Raw genomic sequence first — 22,901 nt, 5'->3', positions numbered from 1 at the left:
CAGAGAAGAGTGGAGTGAGAACATGTGAGAGCAACTCTACAGGTTGGTGGAGAAGGAGGGGCAGGAGGTTCTCCAGCCACTGGAGCCAAGATTCCCCTGCAGCCTGAGGTACAGACAGACTATGGTGAAGCAACTGTACTCCTGCAACTCATGGGGATCCACAGGGGATGCAGAGATCCACCCACAGCCCATGGGGATCCATGGGGGATGCAGAGATCCACCCACAGCCCATGGGATCCATGGGGGATGCAGAGATCCACCCACAGCCCATGGGATCCATGGGGGATGCAGAGATCCACCCACAGCCCATGAAGGAGCCCCATGCTGGAGCAGGTGGGTGCCTGGAGGAGGCTGTGACCCCGTGGGAGACCTGTGGAGAGAGGGGCTCTGCTCCTAGGGTGGAGCAGCTTGTCCTTGGAGGACTGGACCCTGTGGAAGAGTGACCCACACCACAGCAGTTTTGGGAGGACTGTCTGCCCATGAGATGGAGCCAGGTCAGAAAAGCTCATGGGGAACTGTCTTCTGTGGGAGGGACCCCAGAGTGCAGCAGGAGAACAGATCCTCTCCCTGAGCAGTAGAAGCCTCGGGTAATGACCTGACCGTAATCCCCATCCCCTGTCTCCTTGCACTGCTGGGGAAGGAGGGAGAGGTGTGGGGAAGGTATACTTAAGGATTTATTTAGCTTCTTATTATCCTGCTCTGATTTTGTTAGTAATAAATTCATTTCATATTTCTAAGTTGAGCCTGTTTTGCCTCTGATGGCGTTTAGTAAGTGATATCTCTCCTAGTCCTTATCTCCTGCCATGAACCCTGCATTAAATTTTCTTTCTCCTGTCCAGCTTCAGAGAGGACAGAGTGAGCAGCTTTGGTGGTGCCTGGCATCTGGCCCAGGTTAGCCCACTATCCTTGATCAGGGGGACTGGACCTGAAGACCATAGCAGACTCTTCCACTCTCAATCACTGTGGCAATCTTGTTTCTGCTTTTCTTCATATTGCAGTAGATGACAAAAAAGTTTATTGGTTCTTTTCTACAACATTTATTTTCTTCCCCAGAATGAAGAAACACATCACTCACAAAGAACAGATGGAAAGCAGAGTGCATCAGAAAGTGGTTCACAGTCTGAAATCACGTAAGTGGGATTATTCTACTTTGCACTTGCACTTGAACTAAACCTGGATCTATTCAATTTGAATACAATTCCAATTGACCGTTTTGAGTTGAACCAGTCAGGAGATAGTGATAACTTGTTTTCCATATTCAGTGGAGTTTTTTGGTAAAAATTCTGATTGCTGAGTAGCAGTGCATTAGCTAAGATCTAAATGGTAGATAGGAATAGGGAGAAAGACTTAGCTAAACTTTGAGGAAAAAAAAGCTAATCTTTCTACAGCCAGCAAGAGCAAGAAAATGAAGAAATTCTGCCAAATTATGGGTAAAGCTTGGCTGTGAAATTTGATTTTTGTTTTTTTTAATAGAAGGGCCTCTCTGAATTCTTTGACATTCATAAGCTCTCCATCAGAGCTTATTAGCTGTACACATCATGAGTATAGTGTATTTCTTCTTTCTTACTTGGAAACTGTTCCTCTTCAGAACTTAGTGCAAGCTTCTAAGATAAAAAAACTCTCAAAATGTCTCTATCTTATCTGTACTCCTTTATGAAGTTAATTTTGGTGACTGTTTCCTACATTGAGAAATGGTATTTAAAGAAGTCTGTGCCTAAGATTTCCATTTTTGCATGATCATTGACTTCTTATTTCATAATACTGTTTTTTAAAAGCGATTTAGAGATGGGGTACTAGTTAATGCTAAGTTGGTTTTCATACTTCTGTCTTTCCCTTTTTGAAGGGCAGATCACTCTTATGATAAAGACTGTCAAAGCTTTATTTGTCTTGTTCTAGGGAGAATATAAGAAAAGTTAGTAGTTCCCAATCTGAAGATTATTGATAAGATGTAGGGCTGTGTCAGTGTGTGAATCCCAGGATATGCCATTGCAATGGTTAAGGACACAGAGAGTGATGTACATACCCCATTCTTCAGTAAGATGTGGATGTTGGCAGTAGGACAAGGTATTTGAAAAAAGTTCGGTTTTCCATGACTAAGATAGCTTTGAAAGGGTATGGGAGGACAGGAGAGGTGGATGCAAAATATTGTATGTAGGACAGATTAATATTGTTTCTGTATAAAATTAATCACACTGAAATGAATTGTGAATCCCTTGGAGAAGATATATTCCTATTTATGTAACAGCAGGAAATACTTCCTTCAAGTATTTTGAAGTAGATTCCACTGAAATCCAGCCAAGCTGTTAAGGTTTATTTGATGTTCTTTTAATAACTTTGTAGCATTTCTTCTAATACCAGAAAGATGCAATGGGGTTTTTTTCTGTTTGTTGTCTGCTGCATGCAATGTCCATGCAGTCCATGATAATTGACACCATGCAGTCTGTGATGCTCTTGAAGTACATCTCGAACCATATAAGGCTTTAAGTTTCACTTTGGTAATAATGTATACCACCTTTTTTTATACCTTAAGGAAAACTGAAAAGCCAGCAGATAGAAGGCGCTTGCAAAGACCTAAACCCAATTTGGTGAGATCATCTGGAAGGAGAGAGACAGCAGCACAAGACAAAATGGAGGCCAAAACTTCTCCAACTGTTGCAAATGCAGATGAAAAGGTCAGAATGTTGTTCTTGATGCTGCGTCTGTTTTGTTCAGTGGAGATACTGTGGGCCAGCAGCAGTCATAGAAATCACATTTTCGGAACATCTACTAGGACATCTGTACACTTGTAAAAGTAATATTCCTTGCCTCAATTCCAGTGCTCTGAAGAGGACAGCAGAAGAAAAAGAAATGAGGCCACAGAAGTAGAGAGCAGGGATTTGGATACTGCATCTCAGTAAGTATTGAGAGCACTTTTCCGGTCTCCTAGTATTAACTGACTATACTTGTTAATTTATTCCATATAGTTCTCTTAGAAAAAGATAGTAGTAACTGTGAAACTTTAAAATAAATTTCAAAATTGACTTCAGCATTTTTTTGGATATCAGGTGGTACTAAGGTGGAAGGTATATGCTTCTTTCCTGGCAAGTTGATGAAAGCATCACTTTATGAAATACCAACAATGCCTGTAATTTGAGAGGCAGGAGTGGTAGTGATGACTATGTCTTTGCTTTCCTCCCAGCCTCAGTTATCCAGATAATGGCTCTGCTTCTGGTGCTTGCAGAAGCAGCTGTGGTATGCAATCTAGTTAGGTTCCTCCCTTGTGTGACAAATCAATCTCCTTTTAATACGTAGATAAATTGAGTTTTCACACATTGTTAAGACTAAACAAAACTTGTTTCTTGTGTGAAGCAACTTGCGTAAGTTTGGGCAAATCTTTCTGAAGATAACACAGTTTCAATAAAGAAATCTGTGCAAGATGTTTTATGGTTAGATAGCTTGAATATTATGGAGTAAATGCAACTGTTCTGGATCCTTTGTGCAGAGAACCCGAAAAAAATGCAATTGCAAAGACAGTAGTTAGAGGATATCGACAGAGATTTAAGCCTAATATTACAAGAGCATCTGGAAGGAAAGAAGAGCCTGAAAAAGATGCAAGAAATGATAAAATATCCCATCTACAGACTGAGGGGGAAATGGAAAAGGTATTAATAAAGTAACATAACTGAATATAATGTGTTAGCTAAAAAGCCGCTGAATGCAACAGTAATGTTGCCTCTTTTTTCTTTACTTTTTTTGCTCCTGAGTATGACCAGGAATTAGCCACTTACTTAACCTGCTTTCAGTGATAGTGTGGTATTGCTCAGTAACCTCATCTGTGGTGAGAGATTATTATACAAATAGTAGATAACAATAGTCTTTCATGTCCTTCAGCAAATACAACTTCAGGTGTTTGCTCTAGTTTTTATTGCGCTTGTCTGACTGAGAAATTTGTCCTGTAATTGTTTGTGTGTCGTAAGTAATCTCTTTTGTCTCCTCTTATGAGCGGTTAATTGGTCAGTTAGGTGATGCTGTACTTTATGAATGTAAGACAGTTCATGTCATAATACTCTGTTTCTGTTCAGAATAATGACCAAGGTAATAGATCTGGTGTTAACAGTGAAGATGCTGTAGAAAAAGATGACAAAATCCTGGAGACAATGTCTCAGTAAGTATGAGAAAAATAAGACGACAACTGCTGCTGTCCAGCAATTTATCATTCTTGTCACTTCTGTAGTATTTTTTAGTGCGGTAGTTATAGAAGTTTTTGAAGAAACTTCTGCAGTACAGAAATTGAGGTTAAAATATGAATCTTTATTAATTTATGAAACATACATTAACCATTTTCATTTTTAAAGTGGTACTTCTAAATTATAAGTCAGTCGTGATAAATGTAAAAGCTAAAACAAGCCTTAGCTACTTGCTTTTAATGCTAAAATGCATCAATTTCAGTGGTTAAGTATTTAAACAGTAGTCGTAAGTGTTCTTAAAGAGTAGTTAAGCGTTGCCAAATAAGAGGAGAAAAAAATCCAATGTGTGGGCATTGTAGTACATATATTCATTAAGTGTTGTGTTTTTCTTCAGTGAAGTGGCAGCTGTAAAAGGAGTAATACATTTTACAGAAGACATTGTAAGAAATAAAAACTAAAAAAAGCCAACTTTGCCCCAAATACTCCCCCACAAAAAAGTTCCCAAAACAACTTAAACCAAGAACAGAAATAAAAAACCTGAAACCTCAAACTTCTTTTAAAGGGAGTTAGTTGCGGAGAATGGATAGATGTAAAATGGGTGCAATAATCTACCAGAAAAATATTTTCGGTTATTTCTTTCATGAACCTGCTCTGTAACTTGATGCTCAGTTTTCTGAATACACTAAACTCTAAATATTTGCATATTTTTTAAACTCTTTATTAAATTAGGTCTTTCTGCCTCTAGACCAGATAGGAATACAAAAAGGTTGTCCATTATGGATCAGAAAAAGGTGTCTCTTATGTAGTATTCTGTCGCCAATGGGAAGAAGAAAATAACAGGGCAAACATATGTTTAAACTCTCAGTCACCAGTAGATACACTTCCAATTTTATTTTTTCAGAAAGCTAATAATACATTTTAGATAACTGTATGCTAATAACTATTTAAAAGAAAGGGGGGAAAAAAATCACTTCTCCAAAGTCTCCTCCCGTTTCAGATGTGGTATGTACTTCCTGGATTATCTGTGTTTTTCTAGATGTAATGAAACAGCTGGTTTAAAAGAAGATGGCAAACAGATTGTGTTGAATCAAGCACCTCTGAAGAGAGGTAGAATACAGAGACCAAAACCAAATCTTGGAAGAACTGTTGCTAGGCAAAAAGAACTGATAGATAAAAAAGATCCTGAAGAGGAGACAACTGCAAGTGGAGAAGCAGAAAAAGGTGTCAAACACCATCAAGATGAAAACAATGATCCATGCTTCAAAAGTGTAAGTTTCTTGAGCAGTTGCTTATTCACACTGTTTTGCTGGGTCCTTAGTAAAAGCCTTGGTAACAAAGACCTAGTAATTTGTAGGGATTGGCTTTGCATTCTTTATTTATTATTTCAGAATAAACTAAATTTGTGATAAAATTTCCTCATTTTTCCACTGGGGTTCTGTTTTCCATTGTGTCAGGTTTAACCCCAGTCAGCAACCAGGTAGCAGCTTGCTTGCTCACTGGCCCACCAGCAGCACTAGAGACAGAACTGGAAGGGTAAAAGCTGGAAGACAGGGGCTGAGATAAACTCCTGTGTGCTGGATGTAAGGCTTAATAGAGAAAGTAGAAGCTACACTCATGTGCAGAGCATTATCAGGAGCTTCCCATGAACAGGCAGGTGTTCAGCCATCTCCAGGAAAGCTGGGCTTCATCACACATAATGGTTACTTGGGAAGACAAAAGCCATTCCCCCCACTTTGTGTATGAGCTGCAGGACATGGTATATCCCTTTGGTCACTTGGGGTCACCTGTCCTGACTGTGTCCCCTCCCATCCTTTCATGCGCCCCCGACTTCCTCTCCAGCTTGGCAATATGAAAAGCAGAAAAGGCCTTGGCTCTATGTAAGCCCTGCTCAGCAATAATTAAAACATCTCTGTATTATCAACCCAGCATTAACCCAAAACACAGCCCCATACTTGACACTGTGAAAAAAGCTAACTCTACCCTAGTCAAAACCAGCTTATGTGGAAATGGAATATGTCTCATTTTGTTGTATTGTGATACCAGATCTGAAAAGAGAAATGCAGAGAAAAAATGTCTCAGAAGATTAACCACTTAAAAGAGAAAATATAAAGAAAAACTTTTCTTTCATAGTGGGCACTGGTATTAATTGGATGCACAAGAAGCAAGAGAAGTCTTAGTGTTTCTGTAGAAAATATTAAAACTTTCTCATTTTTCTCCTACTCTCCTAGAAGAGAGATATATCCTCTTAACAGAGTGGAACTTTTATTTGTTTTAGGATTTAACAGTTCATGAAAACACTCAGCCATCTACTGTGATATTAGAGGATGTTTCTACAGATTCTGAGATGAACTCAATATATTCAAGACAGTGTTTCCAAGAAAAGTCCTCAGACGCAGAAAGCTATGAAAGTGAAAAGGAATTGTCAGATGTCTCGAAACAGATTTCAGATTCCAATACAAGGTAAGGTTATTTCACTTTAATGGAGAAAAATGGATGGTTCAAAGCTATCAGTATTTCTAGGTATTATACCATTTTACATTCAACTCCAGCATTACAAACAAGTTTTATGTATATAAAGACATATTTAATCAAGACAATACTAGACTTTAGCCAACAGAACTCCAAAAGCTTGAAAGCATTAAATTTACATGCTGTTGGAGGTTAATTTGATTTTTAAACTATTGTCCTAATTTTCAGAAAAATGCATCTTTCTGATACTCAGTCCCTGTTATTGTCTTCTCCATGTTTGTCTCCATAATGCATCCCAGTGTGCTTCTATAAATTCTTGGGTACAGTGTCTGGTTTCCTATTAAAGCATCTCTTAAAAAAAAAGTCAAGCACAGGTATTCTGTAAGTCTGCTGGGTAGCTCTAGACATAATTAGAGGAAGGTATTCGTAAAATATATATATCATTCTAGAATGTCTCAAATTATCTTCCATCTCTCAAGTGGAAGTGGCAGTCAACTTACCTTTGCTTACCTGCTTGTAAGATACAGAGGCTTTTGGTGATGATCACTGTGTTATTTTGGATCTTTTTCATGTCACTAATGTTGTTATTGCTCCGAGAGCTGTATACAAATATGCCATTTTGTCCCATGGCTTTGATTGTTCTTTTTGCTTATTTTTGTAGGGAATCTCAGAAGCAAGAGGAGAAAACTGTTGTATCATCAGCTCAGCTAGTGAGGACACGATTCCAGAGACCAAAGCCAAACTTAAGAATGACGAGTAGAAAGGAAGTTCTGGATGTAAATAGTAAAGGTTTATCACAGAAAGATGCCAACAGAGAAGGAAGTTTGGCACAGTGTGATAGTGAATGTAGCATTCCTTCTGACACAGATGTAAGGCTTTTGGTTTTTTCCTTTAGTTACATTTGAGCTTTTGGTTTTGTGAACTGGTGATTTAAAAAATACAGAGTTAACTTTTTGAAACAAATTTTTCAAAAGCTAAAATTTTCTGCATTAAAACTTGTGTGCTTTTCATTTGGTCATATGTGAGGAGAAAATAATGACTGAATCTCTTGTTATGTGTCCAGATGTCTTTCTGACTCAAGGTGGTATTATAGAGTTGACCGGGAAGAAAGAAAATGTATTAGTGGAAGATGGCACAGAGGAAATACAGATTTCAAGCTATTTTATCTTAAATTAAAAAGTGTGTATTTGTCCAGGAAAGACTAGGAAATCGTTAGTTAGCGATTACAGAAGAGTTTTTTAGGAGAGGGCAAAGAACTCTCTTGAGTTTTTCAGCCAGTAATAAGTACCAAACTTCACGGACATCATAAAGTCTCCTTTTGGTTTATTATTACAGCTTTTTCTGGTTCTTTTGTTTACATTTTTCAGAAAGCAGGAAAATGTGAAGTCTTAAACACACTAGAATCCTTGGAAAAGGAGAAGTCACTTTCCTCTCAGCAGGTTCCTGAGAGGCCAAGTTGTAAGTCTCCAAAAACATTTTCAAGATCAGAGGATGGTGAACTGGAGTTCTGTCACCTTGAAATTAGCCGAGATGACATTTCTACTACTATTGCAGGGTAAGGGCTTAGTTATTTTTGATTCTTGGCTGTAACAATGAAAGAATTTTACAAGGAAATCATCGTGCCATCTGGCAAACATAGACTAATGAAAATACAGCACAAAATTTCCATTCTCATAGTTTAACACTAGTGATACTACAATTTTAGTAGCTTCTATGCTAAGCATGACATTAATAAGCATTTACTCTACTGTTTCATCATCTCAAAGCCTGGATTCATTCCATGTAAGCAGGGAAATGCTAGTTTCCTTACCAAAGAAACCATATGAAAATTGCTTTGGTTTTATAGCAACAAGTAGTCAGTAAGTTAATACCTTTAGTGAGTTAGTTAATTCTGTTGTTGGAATCATTTAGAAGACCAGTGCGTCGAAATTTTTGCTGGAACATTGTAGTTTGTAATTTAAACTCAGCTGAACTTCTAGTTCACAAGATTTCTCTTAAAAACTCAAGTGTTTTTTGCATGAAATACTAATGGACCTGTGTATATATTTGTTATATGCATTTGTACCAAGTTTTGGATTATTTTTGCTGTCTTAACTTTGCATCATTGACAAAAGCAGCACTCAAGAAGAGTGTCAATACACACCTCTTCCACCTGTCCAGCTGGCACGGAACAAGAGGTACAAGCCAAACTTGGTAAGCACTGTTGGAAAGAAGGAGTTACAAACATCAGAAAATGAGAGGAAGAGAAAGCCTGAAGCCAAGCAAAACGATGAGTTTGACAGTACTGTCATGGTAAGCCTTACTAAGAGTGAGCTTTGCCTTCAAACTTGGTTTGAAGTGCATGTTCACTTTTATGAAGTTAAAAGAAAACAGTGAAATTGCATTGCCTGAAGTTGGGACAGTATATGAAATGAAAAAAAATTCCCAAACTCTGGTAAGCTGAATTATTGTAGGTATGCAATCAGTAAGGTCTTGAACTTGAAGTTTTTTTGTTTTTTTTTTTTTTTTTTACAAAGGATCTGCTTTTGGTTGGATTGCATGATAGGAAAAAATTATGCACATTTATACAACCTCTATGACAAAAGTGCATAAAAATTAGCTTTTTTTTTTCTGATTTCATCTTTCCTGTTTGGATGACTCACATCTCTGTTGGGCATTCTAGTATAATGTCTCAAGTGAAGGTAGAGAACACCTATTTCTATGAAAAAAGTGGTTTTAAATTTGATAAGCTTTAACTGCCCTCATCAATACAGTACCTGATACTCCGCTATTTCATAAGAGTAACTGGCACTGTGTATCCCCACAGACATTGTACTAGGGACTGTAAAAAATGTGGAAATCCTCGGAAGCCATTTACAGTGTGATGTGTTCTCTGTAACCATTTTGTGAGTTGCGCATGAATCGTATCACGGGGTAGTGGTATCTGTGTAGACTTGCCTTAGGTGTGGAATACAGCTAAACTTTGCAAAAGTGACTGTTTTGGATGATGTTTGGTTATAGCTGGTTTTGTTCTTGAGTCTGTGAAAAGTCCTTGTGTCCTGCGTTCATGTCTCACCTCCCATCTTCCTTCAGTGCCGCAGTCGGCTCATCCCTAGCTGCGATAGTTTCTTGTGGTTCAGCTCTGGCTGCTCTAGACCTGTGGCGTGTGAACCATGCACATGCATCTGTTCTGTACTGGGGAAACCTGTAGAACCGGAGCAGATTTGATGCTCCTCTTTATTAATCAAGCTGACACAGGCTGAAGAGGTGAAAGATACATTTGAGTGGCTTCTTTGTGGAACCAGTGTAGCAAATATAGACATAAAACTTATTGGGCCTTCTGGATCTTGAGGTTGTGTTATTGTGGCTTGGGTGTGTCTGTGCTGCCCTCTGCAGTGTCCAGTTTTCAAAGGCTTTCCATTTGCTGAAGTATCTTGTTTCCACAGTGCTTCATGTATTAGGGAATTGATTGAATACTAAATAGACTAAGTGTTTCCCATAATGCTTGGGTGCACATAGTATTTAAGAGCTTAACTCTAGGTATCCCAGGAGTCTGAGGACTTCTGTTTCTTTTTGCATATAAATTGAATTACGGTAACATGATTCTTGCCCTTATTCCAATTGGGAAAATAACATTGTTTCTATTCTTGTATATAAAATATATGTATCTTTCAGAAGCTTACATACTTCTATTTTTCTTCATGCTTCTTTTACTGTAAATTAAAGGGTGAAAATGAAGCTGTATTGTATCAAGCTAATGTACTGAGCAAAGAAGAACAGGAACAGCAAGAGGTGCCTCAGGTGCTCTCTATTTCTGAAACCTTATTGTCTGAACAAAGCAGGTGAGGTTTGAGTTTATGAAAATTGCATTTGAAAAGCATTTGTGCATAATGAGACACCTTTGCAATTGTCAATTCTTCTGTTCCTTGTCTTTTGTCTTTACAGCATTTCATTTTCAGTACCTACAAACAGCTTCTTCCAGTGTTTTCAGAGAACATTTTTTTAGCTGCACTCCTTGTCATTGTTTATCTGGTACATACTTGATCTGTGTGAGCTCACAGGTCTTCTTGACAAAGGTTTTTTATTACTGGATCTGCATTTGCTTAAGTAACAATCACACATGTAAGATATGTAAAATACAAATTTTGAGAAATGTCAGAGACTTGACTTTCATTGATCCATCCATGTGCTCTTCTATTTTACTGCCACTGTTGGTAAAATAAGATCTTCAGTGTGTGTTAGACTGCTGATACTTTGATGTTGGTGTGGTTAGCAACACAACTTACTTTTTATATTAAAAATGCCTTGACAAAGACTTTTTGTTTTTCTGCTCTAAAGTTAACCATAAATGAGAAATACATTTGAAAGTATCATTTTATCTATCTTAAAGCAGTCTTGTGTAAGTATTGATTTAAAACTTAAGTGCAGAAGTGCTTTATTTCTCTCCCAGCCAAAGTCAAATGTGTTTTTTCTGGTTTTGTTTGTTTGCTTTAAATTCACCAGTGATGAAAAATTTACCTCCCAAGAAGGCAAGCTGAGTACTCTGAAACCAGAACAATTCATAAAGGCTGAGTCTCCAAGAGCTAGACCAAACCTAGAAAGAGCAAACAGTGAAAAAGGATGTCCAGTAGTACAAAAACTTGCTGCCCCAGATGAAGAAAAAATGAGTCAAGGAGAGAATCTGCCTGCGGCAGAAGAATCTGAAAACCCTCTCTCCTCAAAAGTGAGATTCTCTTAATTTATTTATGATGACACTTTCTGATGCTTGGTTCCACACTAGCTGTTTTTAAGACATCTAAATGAGCTGTTGTAAATGCATTAATGAATTTCAGCCTAGTAGGAATTATTTTTCAATATTTGCAATCTATTATAGAGTTTTCCAAAATCCTGTGACACTTTGATAAGATGTACAAAGTTCACTTGAACTTTGACATTTCAGTCATATTGATGATACATGAATAGTTACCTACATGCTGTATTTTTGTTGCTGGGTTTCTCCTGAGCTCCTTGATAGCTTCTCATGAAGGACTATATTGGTTATAGTATCTGTTTTTGTTAGCTAAATGCCTTCCTAGTGGAACAAGAAACAGTGATGATGCCATAAACTTCTTGGAAGTTTTTAAGTGAAGTTTCATCTCAAATTAACAAATTGATCATAATTTGCAATACTTTATTTTACAAGTGCTAATGTTGGTTTTTTTTTTTTCTCACATCAAAGGGTGACATGGAGGTATTGTTGCTTGTGGGGAATTTGGCTGAGAATGACAATTTAGACATAAATTCAGGGAGCATGACATCAGGAATGCTTTGTTCTTCTAAAAAATCACCAAGTTGCAACAGCAGAAATGAGCAAGAAGAGTGTCTATATACAGATGCTATAGGAAGCATTCAGGATACCACAGAAAGGTAAAGTTACCTGTTGACAAAATCAAAAATCTCTCTTTTTGATTTCAGCTTGGGTAGAATTTATTTTCTTCTTAGTAGCTGGTACAGTGCTGCATTTTGGATTCAATATGAGAATAGCATTGATAACACACTGACATTTTAGTTGTTGTGGAGCAGTGCTTACTCTGAGTTGAGGTCTTACCAGTGTCTCATAGTCTGCTGGTGAGCAGGTGCACAAGCAGATCACAGCCAGGACAGCTCATCTGAATATCCAAAAGGATATTCCATAATATAGAACATCATGCTTAGTCTGTTAACTGGAGAGACCTGGCCAGGGGCTGCTGAACACTGCTTGGGAACAGGCTGGGCATCAGGCAGCAAGCAGTGAGCAGATGTGCATAATTTGTTTTCCTTGCATTTCACTCCCCTCTGTTTGTCTCCTTTTCATTATTTTATATTTTACTTTGTTTTGGTTATTAAGCTGTTCTTATCTAAACCTACAAGGTTTACCTTTTCTTTCCAATTCTCCTTCTCCTGGGGTCTGGGGACTAACTGACTGACTGCATGGCACTTACTTGCCAGCTGGGGTTAAGCTGCAAAAGTACTTTAAAAATTTTGTGCATTTGTCTAGTTGTTTTCGTACTGCACTTGCTTTTGGAACCGCAGGCTCTGGGTTGTATTAGGTGATATCTACTACGTACTGTGAAATCACTAGGTGGCATTCTTAAGTCATGTAAGAGTTTTTAACAGGATTAGGGGATTTTTTTTGAAGGCTGTTTTCCTTTTTAGAGGGTACTTCATGGGTGAGAGCAGATGCAAGGGTTTAGGGTCTGAATTTCTCACTAATAAACTCTTGGGGTACAGTGCACCATGAATGTTTAACAAAGGCTGAGCAGCTCCATTTGCACTCCCATTTAATTGAGAAGTGGCAAGAAGACAGCAAGCCCATTTTATGTTTCTGTAAGATATATTCTGAGTCTCTTCAATTTTTCTTTCCAGTAGGAGAAGTTCTGTAATGATGCTTATATGTGAAGTATGAGACAGATAGTGCCACTTATAAGTGATAATTCTGAGTTACATTATAAGCTACCTTTTGCTCAGTCTTAACTTACACAGAGCAGACCCAAATCAATTTATTTTACAATTTTGCTGTTTTCAGGAATTAACTTCTGTTTTGCATCTGTCTCTTCAACTTGAAAACTCTAAAATCTCTTCCGTAACTTATGTTGCAATCATGTCCAAAGTCTTTGTGATAATAAGACAAGGGCCTTATTTGACAGTCTTCATGTCTTCTGTGATGGTGGACTTCCAAAGACTCACAGAATGGTTGAGGGTGGAAGGGTCTGCTAGGAGTCTTCTGATCAACCCCCCAGTTAAGCCACCTGGAGCTGGTTGTCCAATACTATGTCCAGACAGCTTCTGAAACTTGCCAACAATGGAGACTCCACGGTCTCTCTGTGCAGCCTGTGCCAGTGCTTGGTAACCCTCACAGAATTTCCTGGTGCTCAGAAGGAACCTCCTGTCTTGCACTGTTTGCCCACTGTCTCTTGAACTGTCACTGGGCACCCCTGAAAAGAGCCTGGCTCTGTCCTAGTTGCACCCTTCCCTTGGGCTTTGGTGGAGCTGTTGAAGAGATCCCCCTGAGCCTTCTCTCCAGGTTGAATAGTTGCTGCTCCTTCAGCTTTTTGTCATAGGAGAGATGCTTCCAGCCCTTTACCATCTGTGTGACCTTTGAGGGGCTGTCTCCAGCGTGTCCAAGTATCTCCTACCAGGGAGCCCAGAACTGGTCAGTCCTCCAGGTGTGGCTTCACCAGTTCTGAACAAGGGGCAGGGATCACCTCCCTCGGCCTGCTGGCAACGCTTCTCCTGCTGCAGCCCAGGTCACTCTTAGCAGTTTGTGCAGCCACAGCACCTTCCTGGCTCATGCTCAACTCAGAGATCTCCAGGACAGCCAGGTTCTTTTCTGAAAAGCTGCTTTCTGTCTGGCTGGCTTGCAGCATGCACTGGTGCCTCGGGTTGTTTCTCCCCTGTGCAGGTCTTGGCATCTCCCCTTGCTGAACTTCCTGAGGTTCCTGTCAGCCCATTTGTCCAGCCTATGCAGGTCCCTCTGGAGGGGGACTGCTCTGCCTTCATTTATTGAGCCAGTCATTTCATTGAAAGATGTTACCAAGTTGATTAAGCATAACTTTCCCAGTATGAATCCATCCTGACTACTCTAACTTTCATGTGTCTGAAAGTAGTTTCCAGCTTTAGTTGTTCCATCACTTTCCATGGACTGAGATTAGGCTGACTAAATTGTATTCTTCTGGATTACTCTTAGTCCCTTTTTTATCAAATCATGAGCTTAGAAGGCCAGGATTTCTGTTTTACTGATCTGAATGTGTTTGAACAGATATAAGAATTCTATCATTTTTGAAATCAGAACCTTGAGCACTGGAATTAATGAATATAATGTTCCTATGGCTGCTTAATTTTGGAGACCTATGTTGACACTTTCCCATCTCTCTGACTTAATGTTGTTTTCCCTCCAAAAAATCTTTCCTAAAAGTAATCAGGAATGTCCATTGCTGCAGATGAATTAACTCCTTTATGCAGAGTTTTTTCCTTCCTTTATGTTTTTTTTACAGGTAGCCACCGAAGTAAACAAAAATTCAAAACACAAGTTCATTTCTAGCTAGAAGTACTAAATAGTTTATAGAGTGTACTTTGTAGTTCTTCAGAAGTAAAAGTTGAAACATATTTTTGTAGGTCCAATGATAAATTAAGTTCTGGAGAAGAAAGTGGACAGAGAGCAAGGGAACCCCATTGGAACCCAAGGCCAGACCAAATGAGACTTAATAGGAAAAGAGATTATCCCAAAGAGTGTGAAAACAGAGAAGAGGACAACATTGAGAGAAATGAAGATGAGGTTTTGGTGTTATTAAAACCATGTGTATCAGGGGTAAGTGCTGATCATGTATTTTGAGCCAGTTATACCTCATCCTTTTGCCAAAGTTCTTAGAAAGATAGCTGGCACAGAAATCCAGTGTATGACTTGAAAATCTTAATGGGATTATTTGACTTTTTCAAAATTCACTATTGGAAACTATTCAGAATAAATGGCCTTAGAATTTAAATACTGTGGAAATACTTAATATACACTGTTGTCTTAAGTTCTATGGTTTATATGATCAGAAATGTGCTTTATAAATGCGTGCTAACATTCTTAAAAATAACTTACTGTTTGTTATTAATTGGAAAATGGAAAATATCAGATACTACCTAAAATCTGTATTAAAATGAGTGTGAACAAAGTTTGGACAGCAAATTTGGCCTAAGTTAGCCCAGACTAGTTCCATCTCTGTCTAATCTGTGAAAACTGAGTCAAGTTTATCTGGTGTTCCCTATTTTCTATATGGATGACTAAAAACTTCTAATTAACATATTATTTTAGCCAAGTATCCATAGTTAACAGAACTGTGTTTGCTGATATTTGTCTATGTGTATGTTGAATAATATTTAAATGCTTTTATATAAAGTATGATAGTCTTTTCTTCCTACCTTGTTCCCATGGCAAAAAAAATTCATACCTGAAAATTGTTCTTTAAATTAATAAATAGTTTTAGAAAATGATTCATCTTTCCAGCTTTGAAAGAGTTGTTGCTCTTGATAAATTGAGCATGGTCTTGTTCTGTTAACTACTAGCAGCACTTGGAATTCATGCATCATAGATAATACCAGTTAATGACAGCTCTGCTACAGAGTCCAAAATTAAAGACAGTGAGCAAGAATAGCCTAAGTCATCAGAGATGACAGCTGAGCACGTTCTCAAGATCCTCAAACTGAGTTATTTAAGTCAGCAAAACCAGTTGCAAATGTTTGGCACTTAATATGGTAATAATTATCTCCTCTGTTCAGCAAAACTCCAGTAATACAGTGGAAGCTGAATCCTTCTCAGAAGCTACAAGGAAACACAATTTTGCAGAGCATGTTGAAGAAACGTCTCATAAAAGAATCAAGCAGGACATTACACTTCAGTCTCCAGGGATATCATCAGAGAGTGAGAGTCAGGTAGAACAAGATAATGATTCACTGCTTTCTACCTCACTGGAAAAGCATTCAGACAATTTCCCAAGGTAAAACAACTGTTTTGTTTTATAAACCAAACTCAGTTGATTGATAATTATTGGCCATAGTTCTGCCATGTGTTATGTGAGTGCATGCAGCATGTCAGTTTTTGTGCCTTCCATCTGAACTTACAGATACTCCTTCATCTCTTACTCTGCCTTTATTCTCATGAAATGAACAACCAGCACTCTCACCAATCCATCCCATGGTTTCAACATAAATTCCTGATTTTATAGGAGTACCTATATTTGGGGGCACAGAGATTGTGGGATTAACCTAAAGAAAAATTTTGCTCTAAAAGTGTCCTCTGATGCCATTTGCTGCCACTCCCCACTGCCACAGTTTACCAAGGCAAATGTTTTGGGGGGAAAGTTTGTCATTACTTTTGATACTCAAAGTGGTTGTGCCCATGATTTTGAAGAAGGAAACTGTAGGTAACTGATTATTGAAGAGAATGCTGTCTGAGAAACCAAAGCAGATAAGTAGTTACCATCTAACAGTTTCAGTTTGTAAACGATAGTCTGATCAATTAAAGTATTATAGTTTGGGGCTTCTAGTGTAGTTTTAGCAAAAGACAGCTGGAAGTGTTCCCAAATTAAAATGATTTCATACTTTTCTAATCAAAGAATTGGTATCTTGCAGTTCAGTTGTGAAGATTTCTATCATTCTGAAACTGCTTAATACACATTTGCAGTCAGTACCTTATGTACACAGGAAGAAATTAAATTTCTGATTAAATGCTTATTTATCACTATTATGTTAAGAAGTAAGTAGTTTGCATTGTTGGTCACAATGAAAACTTTTTTTTAATTGAGTTTGATTTGATTTGTAATATCCCTCTCTTTGGAAAGTCTTGGATTTCATTGGTTTTGTTCTGTACTTTAGAAGGCAGTTCAGGAGATCATCAAAACAGGCAGCACTGCCAGAACATGTGTTGGACCCAAAAACTGCTACTTCTTCTGCCTCTGAATGTGAGGCTAATTGTAGTGAGAAGGGGAGTCAAAGGCAAGAACCTAAACTGCGTGTTACCAGGGACAAAAGTTTGAAAACTACACAGAGAAGAAAATCTGGAAAGGAACCCAGAAGTTCAAAGATAACCTTTGTTACCCTTCGGGCTTCTGAAGAGGAGGAGGATGAGGAGGCCGATGACTTTGAGCTTGATGATGAAGATGAATGCTTTGCATCAGAGGAAGTAAACAAGGCTCCAGTGTTTGTTCCTATAGGTCTTCGATCTCCAAAACCAGTTCCTATGCAGATACAGGAAACCATGGAGGAGGTATTGTGTAGCTGGGTTCTACATATATAATTTTGTTTTGATTGTTTAAAAAGATTTTATTCTAATTGTATCTCTGAGTATTTGGGTTTTATCCAAGGTCAAGTTAAGAATGGTGTTGAGAGTAGTAGGGATGTTACTTGGCACATACACTTGTTTTTGGACTTAATACTACCTCAGTCTAAAATCTAGCTATGTCATTATGTTTACAAACTATATAGGTCTGCAGAGTAATTACCAGTTTGTTTACTGAGATTGAATATAGGCCCAGACTCAATGCTCATCCATGTATTTTGAGGCCCAAGATGGATCAAATGGACCACTTCAATTTCATATTTGAATGTTAGGAAATGAGGGTATGACGAAAATGTTTCTGTATGTCATGTCCCCCTTGTCGTGAAACTTTTTTAACTGTCAGGTAGGCTGACCTGTCCAGCAGCCAGACACACAAATCTGCTTGCTCACTCTGTTTTCCTGTGCGACAAGGAGAAATTAGAAGGAGGGCAAGAAGATTTCTCTATTGATATAATGACCGTTACATACATGAAGGAAAAGCTGCGTGTAAATGAAAAGCAAAATAAGGAATTTTTGGCTGCTTTCCGTTGTCTGGTTACTTTCTGGAAATCAGGGTCTCAGTCTGTCTAAGACTAATTTTAGAAGACAAACGCCCTAACCACAAATGCCTCCTCTTCTCCCATCTTTCCCTGAGCTTTTCTTGCTGAGCATGTAAATGCACGATACAGAATTCTCCTTTGATCAGTTTGGGTCAGCTGTCCTAGTTGTGTGCTCTCCTGACCTCTTGCTTACCCTTGGCCTCCTTGCTGGGTAAAAAACTAGGAAAAACACTTCGACATTGTGCAGGGAGTGGAAAAACACTGGTGTGTTACCAACACTATTGTAGTTATAAATCCAAAAGGTAACACTATGTGGGCTGGTATGAAGAAAATTAACTTCATCCCAGCCATGCCCAGTACAATCTTCACCCTTTATTTCATGCAATTTTTGTCATGCCTAGGTCTTAAACTATCCAGTACAAGACATTTTTCTGTTTTTTTTTTGTCTGTTATTACTACTTCCCATTCACTTCAGTGCTTTTTGCTTTTGAGTACTTTTTTGCTTACTATTACTGCTAGTCCTCTTCCTCTCTTTGCCCATTGAAATCTTGCTTTTTATTGTCTTCAGGATTAGTCACACTCTTATTTCTCCAGGTGAAACAGCAGAATAATTTAAAGCTCAGTCAAAGCACCAAGAAATCTCTAGAACAATAATGGGCAGCAAAGTTGCTGCATGGAAACTTTTGCTGAATCCTTGATTTCAGAGATGTGGGATATTATGTGTGGGGATTGTAATCAGGTTGCCTAGTTTAACGCTTACAAGACATGAGTACTGGTGGGGGATGTGCTTAAATACCCAAGGACCCAGCTGTTGTAAAATTCAAATAGGTCAGTCGAAACATTACAAGCTGTACTTGTAAAGTGCAAGCCTTTGAGAGCAGCCCAGACTGAGCAGTGTTTTCTGTGAGAATTTCCCTGGAAATATCATAAACTTTCTCTCAAATTTCAAGTCCTCATTTTGAAAATGTCAGATGTCTGAAGTTCTCAGTGAAAACACAGTGCTGAAGAAAAAAAATAGGTTAAATGGTGAGTGGGTTTGTTTCTATGTGTATACATGTCTATTCCCTATCTTGCTTTGGAATTAAGTCTGAACTGTTTTGCCTTCCTGAAGACTTAGAAAGCAAAAAAAGAGTAAAAACTAAGAAAACCCGTTTGAGGTCAACAGTCACTATAAAAGGTCTCAGCTGCATAACTTAATTTGGTGGAGAAATGAGTGACTAGAAACAAGGTCTTAGGTCTGATGCTTCCACTTAGCTACAGGTAGAAGTACTTGTTCTGCCTTCTGTTCATACCACTGCTTCCTTCTCAAATCAGAAGGTATGACTTTTGCAAAGGATCCCTCTAGATGTTGAACATGTGTTAAATATATGAGGTTTATAAAAATTTGCATTGACAGATTTTCTTTTGAGTCTGATGAACTGAAATACTGTAAAATTACTTTTACAGCTGGAAATACCTGTGAATCTCTCAGATGTGCAGGTGGCTACTGATGCTGAAATTCTTCCGTGTGCTTCTATCCAACCAGTACAGAGGGAAGAAAAAATAAGCACCTCAATAGCTGTAAGAATGTCTTTTGTTTGTTTCATTGGTCATACAAAGCTGTTTCAGCAGTCTCTTGTTGCAGTGTCTGAATGTAACTGTGTAGCTTATTGGACTGCTACCTGTCCCACACAGATGTGAGGCACAACTGTGGGAAAACTATGTTAGTAAATATTTTGTTAGCTTTAAAAACCAGGGTAACTTGTGGGCACAGAATTTATGTGTAAGCATTAAATAAAAATTATGGAGTCATTTTATATAGAGCTTTGATGCTGTTTTTCTTTGTATTTAAGGGAACAATCATACCTGAGAATCCAGAGGTGGACAAAGGTAGGTATGACACAGTCTTGCTCATGTATTTCCTGTTAACTTGCTACCAACATATACATTTCCTCTTTTCTTAAATATGTTTCCAAAGGTGCCACCATCTTGGCTGACAGGTTCAGCTGTGTCCTGCCGAGGGTCAGCTGGAACTGGCTGTGTCCAGGCAGGCCCTTGCTGTCAACACCTTGCCCCATGTATCCAGTACACCCATTAAAGGCAGTCATGTTGCTACTCAGTGTTTTAACAGTAGTTTGAATTTGCTAGATGAGAATGGCTGCTTGTCTACAAGCATTTTGATCCATAAATAAGGTCAATTTAAAAAATCTGTACTTCACTGTATTGGTGGTAGTGTCAAATACTTTCTGGTTACGGGTAACTGGATTTCTGATTAATATGCTTGTGATTTTTAATGTGTGTGAACAACTTCACAGGAATTAACGATGGAAGCACTGAAGCTGCTATGACTTTACTTGCAATGGGTGATCCAAATTTCCAGTTAAAAACAAGCACTGAAGGTATGATCTGATTTATGGGACAAAGCCTTGCTCTTGTGCTTTCTGGGTCCACCTAAGCAGTGGCTGCAAAGCTCTTCCACATGCTGCTGCATAGCAGGAGGTCAAGAATCTGTTATGCTTTTAGTCCTATTGAATTGTAACACCTGGTGAGTCCAGCCAGTGCAGGTTGGCTGGAAAGAAGCAGGCACCCCACTGAATACTGCCAAGTGTATCAGTGCTACAAAGTTGTTTCTGGCACCTGTTTTAGGAAGCACATGTTTGAATTGATCTGGGCACATAAACTGGATGAAAGAAAGGTATCATGCTTAAATGACTGTAACTTTCAAGGTTCTTTTCAGACCTTTAATGTGAAGCATAGCCTTTGCATCCTAACTAGCTACAACCTGAAATTACCTGTGTTTTTTATAGATTTTTTAATAACATTTATTATCTGCATTTTCCCAAATGTTGGTTGTTGTATTCTTACCACAAAAAGTGTTCTCTTGGGATTGTATTTATCTGGGATTTAAATCTCTGTCTTTAGAGAATACAAACTTCGTTAAATGAGGCTTGAAGTTATATAGCTTTATATACATGCCAAACCTGAGTTTTAAATGACGTTTTCCCATTCTTATTTTTTGTTATAACCAGAACAGACACGTATGTCACCTGCTCAAGATGACTTGGACATGGCTGATAGCCTTGTAATTCACACCTACTCCAAAGAAAATAGAGCTTCTAGTCAGTATTCGCTTGCTTCAGATACCTCTATCAAGGAATTGCTTTTTTCTGAGGTTGGAAACAACGTGAATGTAGAGCATCAAATCACTGGCACAAGAATAGGTGTAGAAGAATATTCAGAGATGGATGCTACCGACACCAGGTTAAATTACTACTTCATTTTCTTTAGTGAGAGAGATCCTGTGCTGCTTACTGTTGCTATGTTCTTTCTGGCATTTTTATTGATTTGCAAGCAGTAAGTAATCTGGAAATCAGTCCGTAATCTGGAAAAACTCCTCTTGTCTCTTTCTTTACTACTTTCATGAAGTGTTTGTATATAATTTTGGGTATCTACAGCTAGTTTTTCTCTCATTAAATTAAATTTACCTGGGGAAGGAGGATTAAAAAAATATGCAAACTAATGATGTACTGGATTACTGTTAATTATAAGGCTTTTTTTTTGCAAACTTCTCTACTTCTAATCAGACCAAGGCAAATTGTGTCACTGCTTAAGTGACAAGGCTTAAGTGTCACTGCTGCTATGGGGGTGTAGATCAAAGATCTGGAGCAGAGGGATGGCAAGAAACCAGTTGATCTTCCATCATTATCGTTTTAAGTGGTTGATCCTTTACAATTTTGCATTTCTGAATTATGAAACAGCTTAATGGGACACTTTTCCACAAAACATATGCTGGTGATCATGTATTATTTGAAAGATTACTTTACTTGTTGTTGCTTGAACAAACAATGAGATTATACACTTTGAAAAATCATAATCCAAGATAATTTATTTTGCATCCAGTTTAATTATATTATTAAACCAGAATTTACTATCATGTCATATGTATTAGAGTTCTGATCTTCTCCTGTTACTTAAATTTTTCTTTCTTTTTAAAAAATTCCTATGTTAGAAACATACTAGTTTGCAGCATGCCTATCTGTTTCAATTTGCAGGTTATTTTTATATTTTTTTTATCATGCAGATTAGGTTTCTGTCTTCTCTGCCAGTTGCAGCCTGCATTTCAGGTCTTCACTAATGTAAAAAATCAAGGATTCTATTGATGACATTTTTCCTTTTACTTGCAGTGGTAGCTCTTTGTCTCTGGTGAATAGTATGAGACTAACAGGAGGCAGACACCTGGAGCCTGAGCCAACCTCTGAAATACTGAGGTCCAATGAAGACATAATGCAGGAGATACTAAATGCAAATGTGCTTGTGGAACAACTAGAGCAAATTCAAACAGGTAAGCCTGTTTCTTATCTTAGGGCTCTGAGAATGTTTATTCAATAGATTCACGTCTATTCATGAAGTAAAAGCTGAAAATCCTCACTTTCCATTCATGTTCACAGATGATACATTGCCACTGTGACATAGGGTACCCATTTGTGATGCAGTTTTATACACAAGTATACCTTTCAGTATAAAATTAAATTAAATTTGAATAGCAGGTTTTTTCTGCAGGTATTAAATTATCTGGAAAGCACTTAAATTACTGGACTGCCAATTACAGAAATACAGTCTAATACTAAGTGTACTTTTTTCTATTATTACTACTGTCTTTTCCTTCCATTAAAAGTTGAAGAGGAGATAGAAAGAACTGGCTTTCTGTTCTTAAAGCAGTTGCAAAAATAGTAGTCTTCAAACTCTTAATTTTCATACCATAGGAAAGGCAAGATGACATATGTGTATGTGCCTTATTTATATAAGACACACAAGTATACATGTGCACGTTCATGTATATGTATCTGTATAAACATACTACAACACTTTAATACATACAAGATTGTATGTTAAAAGTAATACAGATATGTGTATACACCCACAGACTGA

The 22,901-nt window shown here is 38.0% G+C and overlaps 1 protein-coding gene across 1 annotated transcript in view; it reads left to right on the top strand.

Annotated features, from left to right (window-relative positions):
- The window catches only part of BDP1 (B double prime 1, subunit of RNA polymerase III transcription initiation factor IIIB), a 52,135-nt gene that overhangs the window by 16,149 nt on the left and 13,085 nt on the right, over nt 1-22,901 (top strand). The window contains exons 13-33 of the mRNA XM_056514785.1: nt 1,054-1,130; nt 2,531-2,672; nt 2,817-2,893; nt 3,482-3,641; nt 4,062-4,144; nt 5,203-5,434; nt 6,442-6,626; nt 7,297-7,504; nt 8,003-8,190; nt 8,753-8,927; nt 10,341-10,456; nt 11,118-11,337; nt 11,833-12,020; nt 14,748-14,940; nt 15,897-16,114; nt 16,992-17,382; nt 19,440-19,553; nt 19,826-19,862; nt 20,288-20,371; nt 21,002-21,233; nt 22,157-22,314. Coding sequence (XP_056370760.1) covers nt 1,054-1,130; nt 2,531-2,672; nt 2,817-2,893; nt 3,482-3,641; nt 4,062-4,144; nt 5,203-5,434; nt 6,442-6,626; nt 7,297-7,504; nt 8,003-8,190; nt 8,753-8,927; nt 10,341-10,456; nt 11,118-11,337; nt 11,833-12,020; nt 14,748-14,940; nt 15,897-16,114; nt 16,992-17,382; nt 19,440-19,553; nt 19,826-19,862; nt 20,288-20,371; nt 21,002-21,233; nt 22,157-22,314 — 3,478 coding nt within the window. The remainder of the gene's footprint in view (nt 1-1,053; nt 1,131-2,530; nt 2,673-2,816; nt 2,894-3,481; nt 3,642-4,061; nt 4,145-5,202; nt 5,435-6,441; nt 6,627-7,296; nt 7,505-8,002; nt 8,191-8,752; nt 8,928-10,340; nt 10,457-11,117; nt 11,338-11,832; nt 12,021-14,747; nt 14,941-15,896; nt 16,115-16,991; nt 17,383-19,439; nt 19,554-19,825; nt 19,863-20,287; nt 20,372-21,001; nt 21,234-22,156; nt 22,315-22,901) is intronic.

This window comes from Oenanthe melanoleuca, chromosome Z, assembly GCF_029582105.1.
Source record: "Oenanthe melanoleuca isolate GR-GAL-2019-014 chromosome Z, OMel1.0, whole genome shotgun sequence".
NCBI classification, from domain to species: Eukaryota; Metazoa; Chordata; class Aves; order Passeriformes; family Muscicapidae; genus Oenanthe; species Oenanthe melanoleuca.
This window is presented reverse-complemented; position numbering and strand designations above follow the sequence as displayed.